Genomic DNA, 26389 nt, shown 5'->3' on the forward strand with positions numbered 1-26389 from the left:
ATTAAGTGATTTTCCCAAGGCCACATAGCTGGTAAGTAGAGTAGCTAGGTTTTAAATCTAAATCTTCCTGGTCTAAGTCTTTTGATCAGGCTTTGGAGTTAGAAGATTTGGTTTCTAGTCTTCCTTTACAATTTAGAAGCTAACTGACTTGATTTATTTCTTCTTCCCTTATGAGGTAAGGATTAAAACAAAGAGTGCCTGTTCAGCATGTAGTATAAGGTCTCACATATAGCATAAATAAATATTAGCTATGCTTAATAGCATTAATGTTAATTTTAATACTAATATTTTGTGATTTTATTATGTGATAGGCTTTGTCCTATATTAACATGTAATTAACCCATGAGTTTATAATCTGATAATCTGTCCACTATTTCAGCTTTCAATGATCTCTGTCCTCCCATATTTTACCCACCTCATAGTATCTCCCATCATTCAATGTAATAGCCTCTTGCTATTATTTGTGTACACTATAGATTTGGATAATTCTGTCTTTCTCATGCTAGCATTCTTAACAGAGCTAATGTACAAATTCCTTAAGATCAGAATCCTATTTCCTTCAGCACATCAAGCAATGCTCATATCTCTTCCCCTTGTTCACCCAAGCTCCATCACCATAACCACCTCCTTAAATGCTGGTCCAGGAAGGTGGCAGTATAAAAGGAGCATCTTGAAAGGATACAGTTTCCAAACAACGTGAGCACAATGAAGTAGATGGCTGACCACATGCCCGAGCTGACCCCGCCCTGGGAGCGGATCCCATTGTACATTACTTCATTCCAGTCCTCCCCAGTCAGGATCTACAGAGAAAACAACAGACAGGTCAGAACTCTGAGTTAGTAGAGAAGATGAGGTCAATGCAAAGGCAGACACTGGGACTGGGTCTTTTCCATCTACCCTCTTGCTTGGGCCTCCTGCCAGAGAAGGAATAGAAAGACGTTCTCATGAATAATTTTAAACTTTCTTTGGAAGAAAACTTTGTCATTAAATATGGAAGGAAAACATGTAAATGGACCAGTCCTCAAATTACAAAGTCCCTCCCACCTCCAGCTTGACTAGGCCCTGTGGGAATCACATAGATCAGGTGGTGAGCTATTTGACTGTCCCCAGAGCTGCCAACACATAGTTTCTTAGACAATATCATTATTGAAAAGAGCCTTAGAAGCTCTGGTTAGGAAAGTTGGGCTCTGGATCAGCCTTAGATTCTGGATAACTAGTGATTTTCTTTATCCCTAAAACTCTAAAGTACTGTTGATGTTGAGGTTTCTTTATGATTTAAAAGAATTTTTTTGGAGGGGACATGGAAAAGATACCTCATTAAATAGATACATAAGTCAGGAGATACTCCAAATTTCAAAAAAAACCATAAATGTGTTTTGTGACTAACAAATGTCTCAGACACAATGTCTTACAAATACACAGATGTGGGGAAAAAGACAATGAGATGATCACGATAGAGTTCTTTTGTTGGTAAAAACAGAGCCAGTGTTGAGGTGACTCATGCCTGTACTCTAAGCTACCTGGGAGGTAGAGATCGAAAGGAGTGCAGTTTCAGCCCAGGTAAAAAGTTATGTAAGACCCTTACTCAAACAAAGGTTGAGTGTGCTGACACACACCTGTCATACCAGCTGCATGGGAGGTGGGGGGGGGCGGGTAATAAATAGGACAATTGTGGTCCAGGCCAGACAGGGTATCAATAGGAGACCCCATCTGAAAAAATAACTAAAGCAAAAAAAATGGCTGAGAGAGTAGCTCAAGAGGTAGAGCACTTGCCTAATAAGCACAAGGCCCTGTGTTCAAACTCTAGTACCACAAAAGGAAAAAATAAGAACAGAGCCACAGATACCCAAGAAGGAAGAAAAGCTGTTTTCTGAGAGCAGACCAAGGAAGACAAACAGGAGTCTCCAATACTCTAAGACATTGCCATCTTACATCATGTGTGGTCCATAGGACCAGATGCAGCATTTCTGGACTGCCAGTTGGCCTCATACCTGGAACACGGTCATGATGGCTGCAGGGAAGGTATCAAAATTTGCTGAAGGAGTCCCATCATTAAAGTTAAACCTGAAAATGAAATCCAGAGGGGAGGATGTAATGGAAATCTTATGTACCATGTTTCCCCCTCCCAAGATCACACAGTTTTCATCACTTTTCTCCCTTCTCACCTCTCCCCTCCACCCTACTGCCCTCCATTCACATAACTTAAGAGGATGGGAGCAGAGATTTCTGATGAATTATACACTTTAAAAGCATGACAGTAAGACAGGGTTTGGAGTCATTATCAGTTACAAGGATCCATGCTGTACATTTCAGGAACAATTCCAAAGGAATAAATCCCCAAATAAGAAGCCCATACAGTGTAAAGGAATAAAAGCAGGGACATCTGTTCTGCACATGCACTCCTGGTCTATTCGAGTCATGGACAAAAGCAAACAAGATGGTAACATGGTGATCAAATCAGCAACACAGGCTTGAAATGTTCTGAAACTCTTTCAGATGGAAAGCTTTCTGGTCCTTACCTGCCCCCAAACAGCTGCATTCCTAGAAGAGCGAAGACAACAATGAAGAGGAAGAGGAGGAAGAGCAAACTGATAATAGACTTCATGGAACTCATTAAGGAGACCACCAAATTCCGGAGAGATGCCCAATACCTGCAAGATCCAGATGAGGTCATAGCTGTGAACACTGACTACTAAGTCATCCCCGAGATCAGCCCTGCATCTGTCTCCAGAGTCTGTGAGATAAGCTGCATTTGTATACTTGTTGGAAGAAGAACATGTGGCTCCCCTGGGGAATGTGGCACCATAGATAGTTTTCTAGTTTAATCTTTAGAGTAGGAGGAGCTAAGAAATCTCCATTCAGGGGATGAGGGAAGGTAGGAATGGAAGGAAATAAAATAAGACACAGAAAATTTCACTCTCAAAGGTGTTGGGAAAAGTCCAAATTCTCATCACTTACTTGGTTATTTTAAATATTCTTAGAAGCCGGAGAGCTCGCAAGACACTGATTCCAAAAGATGTACCAGGTCTGAAGATTGCCCAGACCACTTCAAAGATACTGCCCACTGTGACCTAAAAGGCAAATCCAGCCACAGTGAGAGGAAGTGGAAAGGAGAAGAGGAAAATATTCTGATATTCAGCATAAAATCAACAGCTCTCACTGAGCTGTGGTGATATTCTTCCCTTCCTAGCCACCCCATCTCCAACTGGGCTATCTACTTAGTGAAGGTACCAGAGAAAAATGAGAGAATCTGCCACCCCTTTCCCACTGCTGTTCTACATCTGCACAAATTTGGTAGCTGTAGTTATTCTAGCATTATTATCACCTCAAAGAAACAAAAGAATGACATTCATAACATGGAAACTGATTTGAATTAGCACAGGTTTTATTTTAATACAGAAATCTCAGAAAGATTTCACATTCTGTATCATCCTAAAGTTTAGTGCTTATAAGTATGTTTTGGTACCTGTCGTGCTAAGTACCTTTCAGTCACCATGGTCCCACACCCTCCAATATAATGGTCTTTCTTGATATAGGGTCTGAATGCTGTAAGAAGTCACAATTTTAAATTAACATTTCCAGTTATTTTTAATTATATATGTATTGAATGTCTACTATGTTCTATTAGATATTGGGCTGGGAGAAATAACAAAAAGTTAACTCTTAGAGCAACGCTGAAAAGTATGCACATGAGAGAACCAAGGTGAAATGGTTTCTCACTAGCTGTTATGCCTGAAAATTGCCTGAACTCAAAACCTTATGTTCCAAGTGAAAATGTAGATTGGCAAGTACCCAAAATCTTTAGCACCTGACTGAAGCTTTGGCAGAAAATGGAGTGGGTTTGGCAGAGAGAGAAGTGGTTCAGGGACCCAAAGTTCTATGACCTTGTTCTGCTATTAGCCAGGTACATCAGAGAGAGATGGTCTCTAAAGTGAGGCTAAGTCCTCACCTTCTATAGTACACAGGACTCCCATAAATAACACAGGAGAATGTGAATACATCTTGACATTACTAGCAAGACACACCTAAATATCAGTTAGAAAGTAAACAGATGGATAAAATGTAAGGACTCTCAAATAGAGGGAACATGTGTTTGCCTGAGGGTGTGTCTAGGCAATTATGTTAACTTTAAATTGAAGTAGAAGAAACCAAATATATAACCTCTTTCTTACAGTACCACATCTAAAATTAAGTCTTTTTGTCCTTCTCTCCAAGACTTCCCCCAGGATAATAAGTGGTTCAAAACTCTGGCTATAGGTATCTTTGTAAAAACTCATTGAGCTATACTTGTGTGTGTACTCTTAGTGTATGTGTTATACATCAATAAAAAACATTAAAAATCAAAGAGCTTAAAAAACCCAAACAAACCCTTGTATCATATGGATTCATTCACTTCTGAACTCCCTTTAACTGATCATATCCATTGTCCCTTTATAAATTCTGACTTCAATGGTTCACACTGAGTGACAGAGCAAGCCGCTTATCTTAAAACCATGGCATATCAACACAAAGCAAAAGACCAGGCAGGCTTCTAGGACTTACCCCAAAATCAAAGCAGTTGAATGAAGAGTGAAAATAAAGGCGAGGCCCCATGCCATACATCTTCAGGGACATCTCCAAGAGGAAGAGGCCCAGAAACAAAAATTCTGCATAGTCTGAAAGTATTAAAAGTAAAACCATTTGTTCCACAGATGGTGTCGGCTTTTGCACTCTTCAACTAATATACACCCTATGAAGGCGCCCCAACCACCACAGCCTGCAGATGTTCGATGGCCATGTCAGGTCAGTGCTGGGCAAAGCCTAATGATGTCTGAACATGAAAACTGGGATGAATCCTAGGCTCAATCAACAAATCAGCTTTGTTCTCTTTCAGCAGTAGGGTTGGTCACTAGCTTTTGAATGGAGGGAGGCCCTCAGAGAAGAAAGAAAGAACTTTACCAGGGTTTTGATGAAACAGCTGGGTTCTTCCCACCACAAACCCACACATAACAGTCTCCTGGCCCTTGCTTACACTCAGTGCCAGTCTTATTCAGAGCTGACCTATAAGTTCCCTTTTTGGTCCATGTGAAGTATCTGTTGTCCTAAGAACTTTCTTGAACACCTTTACACTACTGTCTCCTTAAGAAATTCAGTGAAGACCTTCTATGATTCAAGAGATCACATTAACTTGTTAACAGATAAATAGTAATTTGTTCACTCCATTCAATAATGAATGAAGGCTGGGAACAGTTTGTGTGGTAATCCACCACCTTGCAGACAGCTCTGGCACCCTCACAGTATGAAAATCAGAACTCTGAACCGGAAGAACTACTAGCTAGGCTTCACACACCAACCAAGCTGCCCTCTTGGGGAGCCAGCAGTCACCGTTCACTTACAGAGGAGGTGAGTGAGCCACTGGGGCTGGTTGTGATGGACAATGGCCACGCAGGCAGTATTGAGAGCCACAAGGCTCAAGACGATCCAGTAAAACACCTGGGATTTGACCATGTGGCGGATAGAGATGCGCAGAAGCCTTTCTTTATGCCGGAAGTAGGAGGCCCCATCTACCTTCGTACTCTTGATACTGGCTCGGGCAAGAGGTGTGCCTAAAAGGAGAAAATAGGCAGGGAAAATGAGGCTGAAAAGTACCCAGGGCTCCCCCTCAAGGGTCAGGTAGCATCCAAAGGGTAAGGTGGGCAACTTGAGTTCCAGGGCACCATTACATCAGGCCTGGGCAATTCCTAAATTATTGGCTAAGTAAGCTCTACAGGCAGAGACCTTCTTTTCCTCTCCAGGCACTCTCATTCCTGGGAAACTGAAAGACTCCCAGGCAGGACACCAGGCAAACACTCAATGTCTTGACTCCTAACAGGATCGTGTTTATGTTTGTAACAGATTGGGCTTTTCACTGCCCTTTCCTTTTAAATATGCTTCCAGCACCAGAACCCTTCTGCCACATTTGTGATATTTCTGCCACTGACAACATTCAGCAGCAATGAGCTTAGTAAGTTTCTTCTGCTTTTAAAGATGGAGATCTTGCCCTTTTTCTAGAAGAAAAAACCTGCCTTCAGCCAGAATCTGTAAGAGAACCTGAGATTGAACTGCAGTCATATCAAAGGGTTAAGAGGAACCAGTTTAAATATCACATGACGGAAGTAGGTGGGAGGCTACTAGGTTAAGAAAATGACTTTAAGTTCTTACACCTGGGTCACTAGATGAACTAGCTCCTGAGAATCTTTTGAACAATACTGGTTGAGTATATCTTATCTGAAATGCTTAGGACCAAAATAGCTTAAATTGTTTCAAAGATTGGAATATTTACTATGATTAGTGAGGTATCTTGGGGACAGGACTTAGGTCCACATATGACATTCATTGATGCTTCATATACACCTTCTATACAGAGCCTATAGGCAATTTTACATACTTGCAATAATTTTGTACCAGAAACAACGTTTCATGGTACGGAATATTCCACTTATAATACCACGTTGTTGCCAAAGAACTTTCCATTTTGGAGTATGTCAGATTTCAGATAGTTGGATTAAGGATGTTTAATCTATATCCCAAGGTGGATTCTCATTATCATACCCAGTAGAGAAATGATACATCTGTGAATGAAATGCATCTGCCACATTTGGAGAACCCTAAACCCCACATTTCATGTAAACAGCATCCCCTTGCCTTTTTTCTTTTCTGTAAATCATCATCATCTAGGTTAGATACCCACACCTTCCCTTAATTACATCCCTATATTCTGCATCCTTTGGGTTCTTTTTCTCCTTGTGGTTCTTCTCAAAAGACAGGATCTTCATTTTCATGGGAGATCCAGAGAAGTAAAAGAAGATCTAACTGGATCACTCACCCACAGAAGAGATATCAACGCAGTGCTCATCGCTGGAGTCTCGAGTCATGGCCTCCGTCCGGCTCCTTTTGATGGTTGCCCTTCGAAGCACTACGCCAGGGAAGGGGAAGGCCAGTGAGAGGCCACAAGTACACCCACATCATCCTGGACAAAACTTTGAGGACTTGTGCAAGGTCCCTGTCACACAGGTGTCTGTCTTTAATACTGGAGCCAAGGTGACAGAAACTGACAGTGTCTATGGAACCACAGGTGTTGTGCTCACTAGTACCTGCCGGAATGCAAGGGCTCTGGAATCCCTGCTAGACCTAATCTAATTGCAGTAGGTAAATAGACACTTCATATCTATTTGTTCTGGCTCTTCATAAACAATGCCATTTCCTGGTAATGAAAGTGGTCCCAAGATGATCCCCACAAATTTTAAAAGATGACCCCTTCATATACCATTGGTTGTATGATGGTCTTTTCCTGGTACAGTATCAATCACAGCCCTGGAACAAAGCCACTCTTGGGTTTCATTTCCATCACTTTAAAAGGCATTTAAATCTGTGAGTCAATTCTCTTCGTTTTAAAGCATGAGGGATTTTATTACAGAGAGATTTGCGTTTCAAATCCCAGTGCACCCCTCTTTTCCTTCTTTTTCCTCTTTTCATCAAGAGAGATTGCCACTGCGTAAGAGGGGCAAATGCAAATGGAACAAGGTGTTGAAGCACTTTCTTACCTTCTAAGGCTGATGTTCCAGCATTTTTATTTTCTTCAGCAAGCATGACTTCCTCTATGTGGAAACAAATGGTTTAGGAAATTATCTGTAAATGCCAAATTATTGTGCAAAATGAAAATCCCCCAGGAACAGCTCTGGCTCAGGGAAACAGAGAGAAAGAGCAAAGAGTTCAGAGCTTGTCGTGGGCACTAGCATGGAAAGAAACTGAGTGTCACCAGGGAGCACAGGACGGACAGGAGAATGGGAAGGAGGGCTGAGGTAAGGGGCCTTTGGGGACACTTGAAAAGTTCAAGTCTGTACCTGATGCCCTTGCCCAGGAGGACACTGTGGGGGAAGGAGGAGGTGATCTTTTAAACTAAGATTCCTTAAGTTGGTAGGAATGGAAAAGTTCCATTTCTGGTTTTCCCTTTGCCTAGATTTTTTTTTCACTAACTCCTTTGACCTTTTCTACCAACAGTGTTCCCTTATTTTTCTTGTCTGTGCCCCTACGTTATAACAGCCCTCATCCAGAAGGTGAGACCATGTTTTGGGCCCCATCCTGTCCATGACTTTAAGGAGAGGGCACAGGAAGGTGCCTTAATGTACCCAGAAAAAGGAATAGAGCTTGTGGGCTGCTCCTTCTGCCAGCCTTCACCACCCCCTCTTGCCCCTCACCCCCAAGACCTCTATTCTGCTTTGGTTGAGCAGAGCTTGAGCCAGAGGCTTGGGTCCATTGTGAATTTGTCCCTGTGCTATAATAAAAAATAAATATTTGGTTGTTGTTTCTGATTCCTGGCCCAGAGCTATCTTTTGTATGCTACTGAGATGATGCATAGCAGGAAAGAGCCCTGAACAGCTCAGAGAGGGTAGTTGGTGGCCAGAAAAACCAACCACATGATTAGAGAATTAGAACTTTTGTGTGCCCCATCCCTTCCTCTGGGGAGGACAAAAAGACAGGATATCTGGGTATCTCATCACCAGTGGCCAATGACTGAGTGAACTCTCTATGGAAGTCCTTAAACAATGAGGCTGGGGGAAATGCCGAGTTGGTAAATATATCCATCCACTAGATGGATGGTGAGCCTTCACCCATATACCTTTCCCCTGTGCATCAGCTCCAACTGACTGTTCCTAAGTTGTGCCCTTTATAATTAACCTGTAAGTACTATTTTTCCTGTATTCTGTGTCATTCTAGAAAATCATTGAACCTTTGTGGCAAGGTAGAGATAGGGATTGTTGGAACCACTGAACTTGTAGTCAGCCAGGCAGAACTATAGGTCATCTGGGACCCCACTTTCTGCTTCTGAAGTAGGTAATGTCTTACAGGATCTGTGCTAACTTCAGGTAGTGTTCAGTGTCAGGATGGAATTCAATTGATGGTCACACTGTTAATATGAGAGGATGGAAGGATGGATGATGTTGGAATGATAGATTTGTTTATTTGGTATTTGGGAGATATACCACACTGTCCCTTAGATTCTCTTCTGGTCTTTCCTTTCCCCAGGAGCAGTCCTGTATCATCTGAGACTTGTTGGATAAAAGCTCACTAGCATCTTTCCAAAGATACTAACCAAATACCCTTCCTGTCCCAAGTCTAATAGGTTCCTGAGTGTCCTTCTGGGAGTTCAGTGAGTGAGTTTTGATGTCCACCCTACTTCTACCCCCCAGGCCAGGCATCTACCTAGAAGCTGCTGCAATCCTTCCCAAAGATCCCAGCTGCTAGGAAACAGCTTGAGACAGACCTTATTAGATCAAGGGCAAACACAACAATGGGATTGGACTATGAGCACATGGGAGGGGTGAGGATAGGTAAGACACCTAAAAAATTAGCTAGCATTTGTTGCCCTTAACGCAGAGAAACTAAAGCAGATACCTTAAAAGCAACTGAGGCCAATAGGAAAAGGGGAACAGGAACTAGAGAAAAGGTTAGATCAAAAAGAATTAACCTAGAAGGTAACACACACGCACAGGAAATCAATGTGAGTCAATGCCCTGTATAGCTATCCTTATCTCAACCAGCAAAAACCCTTGTTCCTTCCTATTATTGCTTATATTCTCTCTACAACAAAATTAGAAATAAGGGCAAAATAGTTTCTGCCGGGTATTGAGGGGGTGGGGGGGAGAGGGAGGGGGCGGAGTGGGTGGTAAGGGAGGGGGTGGGGGCAGGGGGGAGAAATGACCCAAGCCTTGTATGTTTTAAAAAAAAATAATAATAAAATAAACAATGGTTTAATTTTAAGCACTTGTAACAAGTAAAAAGTCAAGAAGGAAAAGGTAAAGTCATTACCATAATTCCACCTGCATATAAAACTGAAAGTAGATACAATGCATTTTCCAAGGAGGGGAACATTTTGAAGCTTGGACATTGTTATGTAGGATGGCCATTATACCAAGTCATAAATGTTTAGCTTTCTTTTTTTAAGTACAGCTTCTGGCAAAACACTAAGTTCACAGGTTAAGTGTTACTGGTGGGGCGCTCCTTTATGCAAACATACAAAGTTTTAAAGGCATTTTGTGACCCATGTTTGGAAGGTCTTTGTTAAAATACCTCATAGCAACATTAATTATCTTAGCCACACACCACATATGCTGTGCAGTATAAGGCTTTGGGGTGGGCAGATCTGAGAACTCCCAAGGCAGATGGAAGGTATGTGGGGCTGCTGAGGATCTCTGAAAAGCACTTTGGGCTCTGGATGTGCTGAAACCACCCCTCCCCCATCAATGCCTTTTGCCAAGTTCACTTTCAAACTCTGTCTTTCCAGGGAACTGTAACCCATATGTCTCTGATTCACTCACGCTCCACTTGTAAAGGGAAGGGCCAGGAAGCGCAATTTGACGTGGCAGTGTCTTTTTTTCTTAGAAGGACTGAGCCAGCTTTGCTAACTTCAGGAAAGGGAAGCCCTGGAATTTTGTGACTATCTGAAAAGCAGAGCCACAAACGAGCAGCATACTGTGCCACCTGACTCTGTGTGGGGTCACAGTCAGGGCTGGGAGGATTCTTTTAAGGCTTGGCTGCCAGCTCACTCAGCAGTCTGTCAGATGGCTCCTCCACCAAGGATGCCGAGGACAGCTGGGAACGTCACTCTGCCTGCCTGGCTTGAAAGCAAATCCACTTGCCCTCCCATGGTAAGGCTGAGCTTCCATACTGGAAAGAGGTAGGCAATATCACATTTACCTCACCCCTACACAACAGTCTTGAAGGGGGAAAGGGCAAAATAGTTCATCCCTAATGCTTCACAGGCAACAAAAAATGCTGACATACCGGAGGGGGCTGCATATGTATACTCTCTCACCCTTTTAGAGATTTTAGGAGGGATTTTGTGTGTGTGTGGTTGGACCAAGAGTGTCAAAGTTCCATTTCAAAGCTCCCACAGAAGAATAGGCACAGGCAACTAAGCACCAAATCATACTCCAAATTGTTCCTGTGTGGCCTCACATTTGTGCTAGCCTTTCTACTAGGAATAGACAAAAATGCTGTCATTTTTTTTATTAAAAAAAATCACTCTTTGCTGTGGAAGAAAATGAAAATATATATATATACCAACACAATCCAACCTTTAAAATAATAATAAAAGCAAATGCATCTTTTTTTTATTGACAGATATGGGGTGATTGATACCCCTCATAAGCAGATGAACTACAGTTAAACTTGAATCTGATGACTCTGCATCAGTGAAATCATGGCATGTATGCACCTGCAACAGGTGCTTAAAAACTGCTGTTGCTGAGAAGCACTGACTCCTTACCTGGGCCTACAAATTAACCAAAGGCAGAAAGCAGTTAGACAACTGTGCGGTCCTTTTTCATATAAATGGAAAGAACAAATTGATACTGGGGAAAATACAACTGGAACTCCAAAAGGGAAAAACTTTTGGTGTAGCCAGCTTGCATGCTGGCTGGGTTGCTAAGCTTATTATTCAAACTGACATTTTTTCCCAATTGTCTCTGTCTCTCTCTACATGCTAAGGTTAGCACTAAGGTTAACACTCTTTACTCTTCAATGACACCAGGCAGTCTTCTCCCCCTTAACTATCTCTGACCACCAGAAGGAGTAAACCTGTCAGCCAAGACATACAGATTTGGAGATGTGGCTCCAGGGCACCTGGAGAGCCAAGGCCAGCACCTATTCTGGGACATGCATTTTTTTGTCCCATAATAAAACCAAACCCATGAACTCCCCTGTAAGAAATGGACATTCTTTCTCCAAAGTGGGATGACAGCTTTGAGTTGACTCACCCTGTTCTTTTCATCTGATGAATAATAAACCTTATTTCTTTTTCTGCAGAAACTCTGGTTATTTGTAAATGGGCATTGAGGCGAGAGGATCGGCTTTCCAGTAACATACCTAGCTTCGCAGCTGGGCCTGAACTGTTCCTAATGTTGGGGCATGGGTGAGAAGTGCAGACAGTTCAGGCCATAGGAAAACACCTGTTCTCACCATAATTTCCCATCTGGATGGATGCAGTGACCTCACATGGGTCTCCCTGTTTCTGGCCTTGTCCTCCTGTGGTCTGTTCTCAATGTAGCAAGTTTTATAGTCGTTCATTAAATTCTTAAAGTCAGGGCATATCTGTCTACTCACGGTGAAACTCAAACTTCTTACAATGGCCCATGGGAGCATTCCTCCTGTCACTGTCTACTCACTCCCTTTCTGTTCTTGAAGCATTACCTTCCCATAATAGGTAGTTGGCACTTAAAATAGTCCTTGTCCAGATCTTCTTGTGGTCCAGTCCCTCACCTTCTCCAGGTTTCCCACAAATGGATCCATTCTGACCCCTCTATTTGAAACTGCAGCAATTCAACACTCACTTGATCTGTTTCTCCACTGTAGCTACCACCTTCTTGCAAGCTATTCTTCATTTTGTTTATTGCTTCCTTCCCCAACTAGAAAAGAATGAGCTCCAGCAGATAAGAGCTTTTGGGAGGGAGGAGTCAGTGGTCTGTTTGGCTCTGCCCCACAATTCAAATTCCTGGCACAAAACAGGCTCTCCAAATATATTTACTGAATGTAAGGATGACTAATAATAGAAGGAAGAGGAATATAAAACATCACTCGTCTAATCTTAGCCCTCACATTGAATCTTGTTACTCTTCACTCAGTTCATCTTCCTAACATGCCTTCCTTGTGAAAGGTATTTGGTAGAACAGGGAGAGTAAAGCCCCAAAGGAAGAATATGTGGCCTCTATGGAACCCAAATTGCTCACAAGGCACCAGGAGCTTCTCTCTGCTCTAGTCTAGGCTGCCCCTTGAATGAAAGTTTTGGAAGCACTGGATAGGGTTGGTCCCCAATGCCTGTGAAGCCTGTGAGTCTGTGTGCAACCACCCCAGCCTCAGGAACTCACCTGCTTTGTCTATCCAGGCACGGTAGCCATTCAGCTCACGCTCGATCTGCTGCTGCCGTCGCAGTTTCATGAATGCTCTTCGGTTCTCCACTCGCTCTCTCTCTTTGGCAAATTCCCTGCAGACAAGAAAGGTAAGATTCACTGGGTTTGGATGGTGCCATGACAAATAGAGGGAGTGAAGCAAGTAAAAGTGTTTGAGCAGGTACTTCTGTTTACCCCAAGTCCACTTCCACTTTTCCCAGCTGCAACACGATCTGAACGTGTTTTACAGAATCAAGCTCCATTCGGCTTGACTCAGAAGGCCTGCCCAGATTGGCTGCATGCCAGTCAGAACCAATATCTTCTGCTTGCTCTATTTGAAAGGGACTTTGTTAGCCATGTGACAAACTAGGTTTCAAAATGCTATGTTCTACTTCCTTAGCTACAATGGAAGCCCTTAAAGACCTCGATGGCATAGCATTCCTTTATGTTTTTGATAACAACAATGACTAAGGTATATTGATCAATTACTGTGTGCCAGTCCTAAATGAAGATTTTCATACCCATTACTCATTTAATCTTCATAAGCATCCTATGAAGTAAGTACTATTAAAATTCCCATTTGATAGATGGGGCATCCAAGGCTTAGAGAGGTGAAGCTTCTTGCTGGGATGTGAACTCTGTCCCTAATGCTGTGTTGTTGCTGGTATCCAGTACACTGTTGTGTACAATAAGGGATGCTACTTGAAGAACTAAAGTGATTTTGAAGCTAGCTGGTGTCAGTTAAATAAAAAGGAAGGGACATAGGATGAGCACCTGGCTCCAGCAGAAAAATAGTGGGAAGGTAGAGTGGTAATAAGACAGAGGGAAAATCACGGTGAGGGTCAGGAAGAAGGTAAAGTTCAGTGACAGACATAGTGGAACAAAGCCACCCTGTGGTATAAGAAAAAGCACTAATGTCCCATGAGGAAAAAAAAGTAAGAGAAGAGGACCAAGTTGTTCCCTGGTAGAAAGAAAGAGGATCATATTCAATGCATAAGCAAATGGTAGATAAAGAAACAGTCATTTGCTAATAGGCTCTTCTAGAAATCACAAATCCCAATGCCTTCCTCATCACCAAACACCCTCCCAGGCTAGAATGCTTCCTTCCTACCATAGTGTCTTCTGCCACGGCCCAGGTGTTCTACGACTGTTCTGGAAGCTGGTCCATACTTGGTGATATATCCATAGATAAAGAGCTGCAGCCTGAAGATGAGGGAGTCTAGCACCCTCCTTGGGTCCTGTCAACTCCTCGCTCTTGTCCAGGGAAGAAGAAATGGGCCAAGGGCTGATTCAGAAAGACATCTACCTGTGTTTCACTTGGCCTTCCTGCTGAGACAGAGCTGGCTTCCTTGGGTTTGGGACCTATTTACAATGGTTAGTCAAACTGAGGGTGTGGGAACAAGGCACATTCTCCTGTGCTTGGTTGAAGGTGCAGTAGCTCCTAAAGGTGCTGTGGGGAAGGAAAGAAGAGAATAAGAATGAAGAGAGACCAGAGCCAGTGAAGGTCTGGCTAACAGAATTCAAGTCCTAGGATGCCTCCACTCCTTACCTTTTCTGGGTTTCAACAGTTAGGAAATAACAAGAAGCAGGGTGGTTCATGGTATCACCATCCATCAAAGTTCTTACCTTTGTCTCTTTGCTTCTTTCTACCCCTCCTGTCCAATTAGTGTCATTGTTCTGTTGGTTCTGTTTTCAAAAGGGCACTTGAATCCTATTTCCTTCTCCATCCTCGTTGCCTTGGGCCAGGACCTCATTCTTCCACGCCTGGACTATATTGCAGTAGCACCTACTTATTCTCTCAACCACCTGTTTCTCTTCCCTCATTTGATCTCAAAGCTACCAGAGTTATCTTTTTAAAACATCACTGTATCTTATCACGTCCAAACCACAAGTAAGAACCATACTGATAACATTTGTGAAGCATTTTCTAATTTACCAAGTCCCTTAATACATGTTGCTCATTTAGTCTTTACAACCATTCTGAAAAGAAGGTCAAACAGGAATTTTCATCCTCAACTTAAAGCAAAATGATCAACTTTAAAGAAAGAAATGGAGCAGGGATTAGAACCCAGGATGGTTGGCTTTAAGGGCCCTATTTGCATAGCTGAGGCATTTATATGTGCAGGTGTTTTGATTTTTCCACTAAGCTCTGGGGAAATAAGAAAGATTTAACAGGAGATGGCATTTTGAACAAGACATTGAAAAAAGAGAATTTCTGAGGGTTACAACCAGATTAACAACAATCCTTGAGCATCTAAGGTAAGCATTATTATCAACAACTCCATTATCCACCTCAGAAAACTGACTCTAAAAGGAGTCAAGTGGCCCTTTGAAAGGGCAAGTGTCCAAGCCACAGAAAGGAACCACAACTTTCAGATCTTCTCAATTTCACCTTTTTTCTATTTTATCACCAATTCCTCCCAACCTCCTCCACCCTCTGCTAAATGAAGCACAAATACTAAATGTGGCCTTCAGGATTCTACACTCTGAGCTCAACCTTCCTTTTCAGATCTTAACTTCTACCATTCCTATCTACTCTTGTCTGCCTGCAGTCCACTAAGACCATGCTTGGTCACTTCCCAAAACAAGACATAAGCTATCAAGGCTAGTTCACACCCTTCGCTGTGTGGACTCCTTTCTTGTCTGTCTAAGTCTATCAAAATACATTTTCAAGGCCAAGTTAAATGCTGCCTCTTCTGTTTAACATTCCCTCCCCCAGTCTTCTGGCTTCCATTCCATCTCACCTTGCTCTTCAGAGCTCAGTTTACAGTCCATCTTTCCTATGGTTTTTTGCACATGTGATTGATTTCTCCATATGTGGGGTCTTCTGTAAAAACATTCTGTGCCTTATTCAACTTTTTATTTTCCTAGGCTATAACAGGCCTGGCACATGTCACTGGAGACCAATGACATCGATGACTTGAAAGGCTCGAGGCTACTGAAAATGTCTGGTTTGGGTTAAATAAGAAAGAAAGGGATAAGGAATGAGAAATTTGCTTCAGCAGAAAGACAATGGAAAGTGGAGCTGGATAGAGAATGATAACAAGACACATGGAAGGCTAAGGTGATTTTTTTTTTTTTTTAGTATTAAAAACATGCAAGCTGACTAGGTAAGCATATGAGAGCTCTGCCCTGGTTCCCAAATTCTTCAATGAAGGAGCATTCCATCTCTGTACTTTTCAACTAAACTCTGGGGGGAATAAGAGCAGTTTAACAGGAGATGGCATTTTGAGCAAGACCTTGCAAAGTACAGGGACTCCAAGACACCACCAACACAATTTCTCTGTGCTAAGTCCACTACAATCTCTGTAGTCTATGTAGCATGCAGTGTGTCACCTCTGTCTTGCCCTAGAATGGCAGTGCAGCTGCAACAAACCCCAATCTAACTTCCTGTGTATTTGGCAGTTTCCTGACCCTGAGTCTTACTGGTTGACTTCCCTATTCTCCTCTGCCATTGAGACAACTGTTTCCTTCTACCTGGACCCTGGACTGGGATTCACAGGTGCAGATCCACAAATATGGCTAGGTCTATGTAAGCAGCTTCTAAGCTGAAGGGAACAAAGCAAAGAATGTGTACCCCAGGGGATCCTTCAGCTCTAGTACTCTGGGAGGAAGAAGGGCTCATGTGGGGCCCTTCATTATTGCCTTCATCAAGTAGTCTTCTCTGCTTTGTTTTGTTTTCTCATTAGGAGCCTGGAAGTCTGGCACCTGTGCCTTTCCCACCTCCTCTCATCTCCTCCCTTGCTGTGGTAATTGTTTGTGCCCAAAACCTATCTCCCTTACTGGTCTGCAGAGTACATGAGACCAAGCTGAGCCTGTATAGTATCACATTTCAAAAAGGATCTAAGAAATTAAACCCGGTGCCTGCTATTATAGTAGATTCTATAGAGTATAAAAACATAATATTAAGAACAGCTAATATTCATTTAACACATTTAATTTTCTTAATTTAAAATCATCTTGGTGTAAATTATTTCATTTGTACTTGTAAAACCCCTGGGAGATTCTGAAAGGTTACTTGGGCAAGATCACCCAGTTAGCAAAAGGCAGAACTGGAATTCAATCCTGTATCTTCCAATTCTAGGTGAGGTGAAGCTCCCACAATGCCTCAGCCATCTTTCCTGTTTTCTAGAAGTCAGCATTTAAAATATACAAAAGGAATTTTGTTTCAACCCAAGGTTGAAGAAAATGAGAATATAAAACAGAGGTGTCTTTTCAGGGGCTTTTCACTGACACAGCAGCATAAAAATTCACTGCCCTGTGTTGGGTTAATAAAGACCTAAAATAAAATTCATAGCATCAGCCAAGCTATTGATGTATCACTTGATTCTGTGTCCATATCATAGTCACTCTATATTAGTGTGCAAATAGCATCCTGCAGGGAACAGGAGCAAAATGATTTAGTTCTACTATATGCCCAAAACGTAAATATTCTAACCTTAGACTTGACATGCCTACCAGGTCAGGGGAAAAGCAAGCATGTTCCCTCCGCTGGTTCCCTTTCCCTGAGGATCTGAGTGTTCTCTCCTCTTCAAGAAGATCCTGGGGACTGTTCAGATGATGCTTTTGCAAAGATAGAGCATATGATTTTGGCCTTACTTAGAAATCAGATGACCACTGCCAAATTCGCTACTGAATTTTGGAATCTCAAAGAGTAGCCTTCTGAATATCTGAATTTATCCAGTTCTTTTGAATCAAGCATCAGAAATTTAAAAGAGGCTCTCTGGCTTACAGTAGAATAGTGTTCATGTCTCCGAGGCCTCCTGCCACTGACATGGGGCTTAGGGTGAAAGGCTGTGTAACCAGATCCTTGTCATTTGTTCTGTCCAGTTTTTCTATACCCATAGATATAACAGCTCAAGATGGGATGCAGTTAGACTTCAGAATTCCAAACAAGAACAACGAAAATAAATCTTCATGTGATATAGCAGAAATACCACCTGAGAGCTAGGCATCCAGGTATATTCTGTTGCTTATTAAACTGGGAGGCAACCTCTCCACCTCAGTTTTCTCATCAGTCAGAGCTGACATTAAGACACACAAAAACCCTGTGTTCCTAATCAGAGGCAGGCACAAATCTGCTCTAGAGGTCCTAATTGGATCCCTGTAAGAGACTGCAGAACATCAAAAACTGAAACTGCATTTCATTTTATACACTGGCCCTTCCTCAGTTCTGTTATCTATAATTTTAGGCTGTGTCCCCATACATACCCTGTTATTCTGGAAGGATAAGTTGCTGGTCTCCTCAAGATACAGCTTCACTTACACGAAAGGAAGGTGAGTTGGGGTCAGGCCTGGATGGGCCTCTATTCTGCTTACCACAAATGTAGGCAAAGTTCAGGTTTTTAAATTATAATTATGAGCTCTAAGAAGATGGTTAATCTCCTGTACTGCATAGTGAAGTCCAGTTTTCCTCTTCTATACTAGTTATTGAATTTACATTTATGACTGCTTTTGTTTTCCAGCAGTATTCATGAGAGTCATAAATTATAAAAATCAACTTTTCTGTATTATTTGATGAAGTGAATCTCAGACAAGTCTCAGTGCCCCGAACATTTATCATTCGTGCCTGGAGGGGTGAAGGGAGAGAAGGCAGAAGTATTAAAATTTATTTCTATTTTGTGAAGTTATGGACCTCTAAAGGAGCCAAGGCCACAGAAATTTCACAAAAGTGGCTGTTCTGTATATTAATGGTGACTGGCTTTAGCCTATAGGGAGATGATGGGAGGGGCTTTGGTCATCCTTGTTTCTAGAATATATCATAATATTACTAACGTTTAGGGATTAGAAGTGAGGTGGACCAAAGCCTTGCTCCAGCCTATAATTCCTGCCTATGCTATGTCACCTGAGTATCCCAGAGCACCTGGCCAGGCACTTCTACATCTACCTGGTGAGGAAGATGTTCTAGAAAGTCTGCTGTGGAAGAAACCCCTCTGATGGAGGACTGTTGGCTCCTGTTTTATCTTCTCGTTCCAGAGTCCTCCTCCTGATTCAGTGCACACAGGGAGCTTGTTTACTGATGCGGAGCAAGCGGCGGCTCTCGCTGCTGTCATGGCAACTGAAAGGCAGACAAAGCCCGCCAGGATGGGCTGCTCCCTGTGACTCAAAGATCTGTTTACCCTCACTCCTGTACACACATGCATGCTTCATCACACACACATTGGCATGAATACATATACTCACACTGGCACCCCAAAGCATATGTAGACAGACTTTGCCAAGCACACAAATGGCCACATGGTCACATTCCCATTAATCGCCAAAGTTCTTATTTTCAGAAGGCTTTGTTACCCACGAGGAAAACGTGCCAATATTCTTGTAAGATCGTTGCTTTAGGAAGGAAGAATTTAGGTTACATATCAAGAAAAACCTCTTCAACCTTAAATGTTCTGAAACCAACACAGAAATTGGGGAAGTCAGATTGCAACTGAGTATTGGCAGCGGTTGAACTTCAGTACCACTGGAAAGTGGGCTGAGGGGTAAGGGCAAGATTTTTCAGCATTCCTATGTTTTCAGTGTTCTGGGTTCTTATGAGATCATGGAAACTTTTCTCTCATTTTTCAGAGGAGCAAACATAGCCCCAGAGAAAGTAAACACCTTACTGAAGGTTACATAGTTCAGCAGCATTATAGTTATTTATGTCTTATCTCTGTGACTTGTCCCAGAAAGGATTTAAAGAGACTTAGGTTGTCAATAAATAAAGGCCAAAACAGAACCTAGCATTCTAAATCCCATCCAGTGTAGACTTTAACAAGCAGGGTGAGTGTTCAGGTAAATGAGGGATGCAGATACGTGGGATCATATCACATTATATCATTCTTCCTTAGAGTCTGGCACTCTGGGAGGGCTCCTCCAATGAGTGAAATTCTTCCTAAAGTGGTTAAGGCAAATAAACAGCATTGCAGGAAGTACCAAATCCTGCCCCTAACCCTCCACCATACATCCACAGCAATGAAAGAAAGGCCCTGAGTCTCACAGATCAGGCTATCAGAACCTGACAGATCACCTGTCTGAGCCCAGTCTTATAAATGCAGAGAAACTGAGCCATAGAAACAGGTCAACTAGCTTGCAGTCCACAGTCTGCAGTGTGGAGGTTGACCTGAAGCATCACTTAGAGCTCCAAGCTGCAAAGTCAGTGCTATTCCACATCTTCATGACATTTCAGTTATGAGAGCTCAAAGAGACAGATTCTGTAGGAACTCAAGAGAATGAATGGTCTTTTTTCTTCCTCTTCTAATACTGAGATATAATTTGATTTGACTAGATACAGGGAAAGAAGCCTGGGCAAAGAATATAAAGGGGATAATGAAGGAGGTGGAATACATTTCCTGTTTTTCTTTTTAACCTTGAAGAGGGTATAATACACAGTGTGAGAGCATAACGATGAAGACTTCCGAAGTCAGATAGACCTGGGTTTGGATCCTTGCTCCACCATGCTGTGATCTGGGATAAGTTCTTAACCAGACTCTCAGTTTGTAAAATCAGAATAAATAACATGCTCATCTCAGGTGGTTGTCATGAGGACTGAATAACAGATGGGAAATGCAAAGTATGATATCTAGAACACACAAGTTGTTCCCAGTGGCTACTTTAAGTATTACTGACTTTTCTGACAATATATCATAATGTAGATAACCTATTATCAAGGCCTTCTGTATATAGTCATTCCACTTCCAAAATATAATACCTACCTATCTGGTAGGTATTTTTAAAATATGATAATCAGTGGCAACTATATAAAAGCAAAATTCTTGTCCCCACTTAGCTCACATTACCATGTAGGAGAAAGACAACATATAAGAAAATAATTATAATATATAGTGCTCTGACAAGTGGTCAGGGGAAAATAAAACACAGAAGACATAGAATAAGCATGTGGGGGGAGGTTCTGGAATTTGGGGTCAGTCTTAATGAGAAGACTTGGCCAATGACATGAGAGAAATGAGGGAATGAGCCATGCAGATACCTGGGGAGGAGTACTCCCAGGTGAGAGCCAATTCAAAGTTTTGGGGCAGGAACATCTGGAGCAGCTTTAGGAGAACAGAAAGGAACTAATATGGCTAATGTGTACTGAATATGATGAATGAGATGAGGTCAAAATGAGCTATAGGCCAGGTGGAGATAGATGTGGAAGATTAGACCATGTAGAGACTTAGAGGTCCTCTAGAGATTTGACATTTACTTTGAATGACTGAGAAACCATCAGTGGAGCTGTAGCAGAGGAGTTATATGACTTGATTGAAGTTTTCAAAGAATGTCTCTGGCTGCTCTGTTGAGAACAGACTGAAGGGGGCTTAAGGTTAGAAGCAAGGAGACCTTCTACATTGTATTCAGATGACAGTGGCCTTGGATGAATGGTAGGTCTACTGAGAAATAAAGGGGTTCTGAATATAGGATGAGGGTAAAGCTAAGAGGACTTACTGACACTTTCAGCATGGAATGTAAGAGAGAAAGATGAGTCAGATGACTCCCAAGGGTTTCCGCTACCACTGAGGTGGAAAAGGCACCAGGCTGAGCAGATCTGGGGGTTGGAAAAGACAAGGAGTTCAACTGTGTGTGTAAGTCAGCTGCACCAGGCCCAATAGCACCAATTCCCTGTTATCCACACAAGATGTGCCAGCTGCTGCTTAGATTATCTGCTGTGAATGAAGCAGTCAGCCTAGGCTCTCCTCCACCCTTTTCTCCCCACTGCTGGTATGTGCTAGAAAGATGTTAACGATTTTTCAGCAAAACATAATCAAGAAATTATTGTTGCTATTGTTGCAAAGAAAATTCAAAGCAACACAAAGCCCACAAATATTCTTGACTGCTGCACTATTTGTTCCACCAATTTCACTCTTCCCTTCCATTAGCGGATGATCAAAGAATAGCATGTACTATGAGCACTGACAAGTGACGAGTTATCACATGGTTGTCCTTAAAACCTTTTAAAGGGGGTGGGGTATATCTCAGTGGTAGAGCAATTGCCTAGCAAGCATGAGGCCCTGGGTTCAAACCCCAGTACCACAAAGCCCAAAACAAAACAACCTTTTAAAAGGGGAACAAGGAGACCACACCTTTATTCCTATTTTGCCTAGGGAACACTGAAATACAGTTACAATGCAAGATTCAGCTCTCCTGACTCTGTTTAATTATCCACCAGTCTCCACGCCACCTCAGTTTGGCACACAGATACTATCAAGGCAGCTTGAAGGCACACACACTGCTTCCTCTCTGTCTCTCTATGCATATAATAGTGTATGTTTCAGTCATAATATTTCACTGGGTTCAAAGCCCTGTGGTGCAGGAAGAATGAGCCATGGGGAAGTAAGAGCATTTGTATTCTTCCTTCTCCCCCACTCACACCCCCCACAGCACTCTAATTACAGTATGAAAGAGCCATCTAGACAGAGAACAAATGGCTGTATTCTTTTAAGAGACACATTTCACACTCCTCTGTGAAGCCCCAGCAAGCAGCTCCCTCCCCAAAAGCCTTGGAGGTGCCTAAGGAACCATGAGGCTGTGTTCAAGGGAGCACTGAAAGTTCATTACCACATTAGCCATTATAGCCTCACCACTGTGTTGGGATATGTATTTCTTTCCCTTTATATAAAGCTTTGAATTTCCCAGAATCCTTTGTTTAACATCCCCAGACAATTTAAACATTAACGATTCCACTCAGGAAGCTAAAATATCATGACTCATCATCAAAATATTCTCTCCTATGAAAACAAGCCCTTTTTATGCTTTGGGTGGAACAAGTAGAATGTAAGATAAGGCTCAAAGCTGAAGGGAACGGAATGCTGGAGATAGAGGGAAGACCTAGGAGAGGGGAAGGAAGTTTATGGATTTGGTGTAGGCTAATGCAGGGACCATGAACTCATCACACAGGAAGGTGGCCTGACTTCCTGCCCCCATCCTTTTGAACAACAGGGTTAAAACTGGACACTACACGTTCACATATGCACTCATTCATATCTACAGGGTATATTAGAAAGTCCCTTGAACTTAGTTCCACTTTTCAGACAGAAAATTAAGGTTTGGAACAGCACCTACACTTGCCCAAATCACACTCTGTCCTAGGAGTTGCTGTTTCTCAGCCACTTCCATTCCCTGTGCATGTCCACTTACTCAACAGCAATCCTATTATGCGGCAAATACTGTGAAGATAGGGACGGTGTAGCTCGCTCTTGTTAGTTGTTACACCTGGCACAGATTGGCTACTCCACAAATGCTGACTGAGTGAATAAACTGCATAGTACTACAGGTAGCCCCTAGACACAGGGTAATTTCAGAGTTTGGTACAAGAGGAAAGGACAGGCCTAGGGGAGGGCAGCACATGCCCTGTGTTCTGGCCTCCCCAAACTACAAAGGTCAGCTCCTTAGGGGTCTATCCTGAAGATGTCTGAGTTTAGGGTGTGCAGAATCATCAGGGATGTGGGGTGCAGCAGTTCTTTTGACTCCAGCTTTTTCTTCCAGAAGAGGCATCTCTTATGCTTCCATGACACTTCTGCTTTGCTTCTTCTTAGTCTTCTTTGCTCCTTCTCTAAACACCAGATGCCTATAGCCTCTCATCCAGCCACGATCTCCCTCTGGGTGATTTTATTCAGGCCATGGGGTCCCTGTCATCTTTATGTTAAAGACCAAATGAATATCTCCAGCCCAAATCAGCACTGCCCTTCAAACCTACCTTTGCAACTACTCATTTGACATCACCTAGCTGGATGTCAAACAGGCATCTTAAGCATAACATGGTCAAAACATAATATTTTAGTTCTCCTCCAGCTAGTCATTTTCAGTTCTTGCTTTTTTCTCATCCCAATCCCAATCCAATCCATTAGCAATTCCTGGAAGCTCTAGCAACTTCTCTTCAACTCCATAGCTACAGTCCAAGCTACTATTTACTTGATGGATGCTTCAGCCTTCAGTAGCTTCTGGTAAATTTCTTAATTGACTTCTTATTTCCACTCTTGTCCCAATTCCCCTATTTCCCTCATAGAAGAAAAGCAGGGGGATGACTTTTTAATACTCTCCCCTGGATTCCCATGGTGAAAATCTGGAAGTCTTCACTGTGTTCTTTAAGATCCCCCCGACCCCTACCATGGATCAGATCCTTGTCTTGTTCCTTCACTTCACAAGGGCCTTTCCTGACCATAAAATAAAAATGAATAATCACATTACCTGTCACACTCTAATCAATCAAGCTGTTTTATTTAATTAATAATATTTGTCACTAAAAAGCTACCTTATTCAACTACTTGGCTTTCTATCTTTCCACAAGAATGCAAGGTATATGAGAAGGGGGTCTCTTCTGGCCTGTTCACCATCATGTCCTCGATGTCCAGAATAAAACCTGATGCTTAGAAGAACTCAATAAATACTTGTTGAACAAAGGAAACAATATTCAAAGTTATATATTCTTTTCTCTAGAGTTTATGAGTTATGAGTTCTCTTGTTCTTATGAGTTATAACCATGGCAAATCATATCTACCAGAGTTGTGGTCAATCACACCTCCTCCAAGCCAATCCGAAAACAAGCTGTGTGTCTTTCCTTTGATACTTTATATTAACTTTCAAAAGCATTCTAAAGCTGTAAAGTATCAGGATGGCAGGAAATTCTTTATTCAACCTAAATATTTTCTGTTATAATTGAGATTTTATCCTTCTGTAGTCTCATTTGAATTGGTGGCTATCATCTTTTACTTGAGTCTTTCTTAAATTGAGGATATTTAGTAAACCACCAGCTAGTCTATCTTACGCTTAATCTAAGTTCTTCACTGCTATCAATTATGACCTCATTGAAAATGCCACTGTTTATTAGAGATAAATGCTACTTTAGCAGGTGAGGTACAAGCTATGATATTCTCCTGGACAGCTGGCATGTGGTAGATGTTAGTGTTTGGACTGTTGTAGATGCAGGTGCTTAGGACATATCTAGTTGGAATGGTTATTGCTGTGAAATTTTCACTTTCTGATGATTTTGATTTCATAATAATCAAAATATAACTAGCATGACAACATGTCATGAAAGGCAATTAAGTCTGGCATAATAATAAAAATTGTGTTTAGATTCAAAGCATCCATCTTTGAACCATACTTAACCTCTCTGAAATTCAATTTCCTAACAAATGGCATTGATAAAATACCAACTCCCTGAAATGTTGTATCAACAGGCTCATGTGAGCAAAGCCACAAACTATGGCGCCTAGGGATGTGAGTGGAAACTGAGCCAAAGGTGCTGGCTCTTTCAAAGAGATGTCTCTTGATACTTTATCACTTTGGGATATCAACCCCAGTCAGATGTTTGGGTCAAGGATGATATATCAGAAAAGAGGGAATACTGCTGAGGGTCACAGAAGAGGAAAGAAGAATTTGACAAAGTCTGTTACCGAGTATTTGTGAACTGTTTGAGTACTTCTCAACTCTTAACTACTTACCACCTTCAGAAGAAACTACTTTTAGCTGACCATGGCACGTGCCTGTGGTCCCAGCTACTAGAGAGGTAGAGATAGGAGGATTGTAGTCTGAGTCCAGTCCAGGGAAATGTACAAGACACTATGTCAAAAATAAGCTGAGCTTAGTGATACATGCCTATAATCTCAGTACTTAGGAGGCAAAGATAGGAGGATCACAGTCTGAGGCTGGCCCAGGCAACAGCTTGACACCTATCTGGAAAAAAAAAAAAAAAAAAAGAAAGAAAAGCCAAAGGATTGGGGCATAAGTCAAATGGTACAATGCTCAAAGTACAGGCCCTGAGTTCAATCCCCACTACTGCTGCATTCTCCCCCCTCCTCAAAGAAAAATAGAAGAAGCTATTTTTACATGGAATTTTTGAGTGAGGGTTTCTTGTAGAGTAGACTCTCTGGTTTGGACTCATTGAGGACATGTGTATAAATTCATGCACTAGTGGGAGAGAGGCCAGCTTGGGCCATAACTCCCACCCTAAGAGAGACTTCTAGATACTTCCAGAGTTCTTAACAAAGTCTGTTCATGTGTTTATGGCCAGCAGCAGATCTCAAAGAGCAGTGGTTCTCAAACTATGATCACTGAACCAATGCCCATCTGCAAACTGTTTCCTTCTAGTCCAGGATAAGATAAATTCAGAAATGGAAAGCACTTAGTGACTTCTAAAAATAAAATTTCACAGTAATTTTATGTTTATTGAACATATAAATAAAAATGAGGGGCTTTCTTTTATATGTCTTTGTATTTTGATTTCATTTTTATGGTAATCCATTTTGGAACAAATGCATTTCATAAAAGTAACAACACATACTTGACTAGAGAGTTTAAAAATTGATTCTTCACCACAGAGAGTTTGACAATCACTATCTGGAGCAAAACCATTTCTTTGTGGCTAGACTTATGGGACTGAGATCATCACACAATCTCTGTTTTGTGTTTTGATGTACCAGAAACTCTGCTAAGCACTATCTATCTAATTTAATTTGCACCAAACAAAAAACCCGTGATATTATCTCATTATTAGAAAGGGGCCAGAGGGC

At 42.0% G+C, this 26389-nt stretch overlaps 1 protein-coding gene and 1 non-coding gene across 12 annotated transcripts in view; one reads left to right on the forward strand and one right to left on the reverse strand.

Moving 5' to 3' along the window:
* Window positions 1–26389, reverse strand: part of Cacna1e (calcium voltage-gated channel subunit alpha1 E) — a 477885-nt gene that overhangs the window by 82727 nt on the left and 368769 nt on the right. For 10 of the 11 annotated variants that reach the window (XM_074047300.1, XM_074047306.1, XM_074047299.1 and 7 more), the window contains 9 exons: window positions 12885–13000; window positions 7563–7616; window positions 6845–6934; window positions 5376–5585; window positions 4543–4655; window positions 2959–3071; window positions 2520–2651; window positions 1992–2064; window positions 683–800 (listed from right to left, as the gene is read on the reverse strand). In XM_074047300.1, coding sequence (XP_073903401.1) covers window positions 683–800; window positions 1992–2064; window positions 2520–2651; window positions 2959–3071; window positions 4543–4655; window positions 5376–5585; window positions 6845–6934; window positions 7563–7616; window positions 12885–13000 — 1019 coding nt within the window. The remainder of the gene's footprint in view (window positions 1–682; window positions 801–1991; window positions 2065–2519; window positions 2652–2958; window positions 3072–4542; window positions 4656–5375; window positions 5586–6844; window positions 6935–7562; window positions 7617–12884; window positions 13001–26389) is intronic. The other variant, XM_074047301.1, reaches the window with a different exon arrangement.
* On the forward strand, window positions 21843–21914 carry Trnaa-agc (transfer RNA alanine (anticodon AGC)). The gene has a single exon. It is a non-coding gene; the product is annotated as a tRNA-Ala (tRNA).

The sequence above is a fragment of the Castor canadensis genome, chromosome 11 (assembly GCF_047511655.1).
Source record: "Castor canadensis chromosome 11, mCasCan1.hap1v2, whole genome shotgun sequence".
Classification (NCBI taxonomy): domain Eukaryota; kingdom Metazoa; phylum Chordata; class Mammalia; order Rodentia; family Castoridae; genus Castor; species Castor canadensis.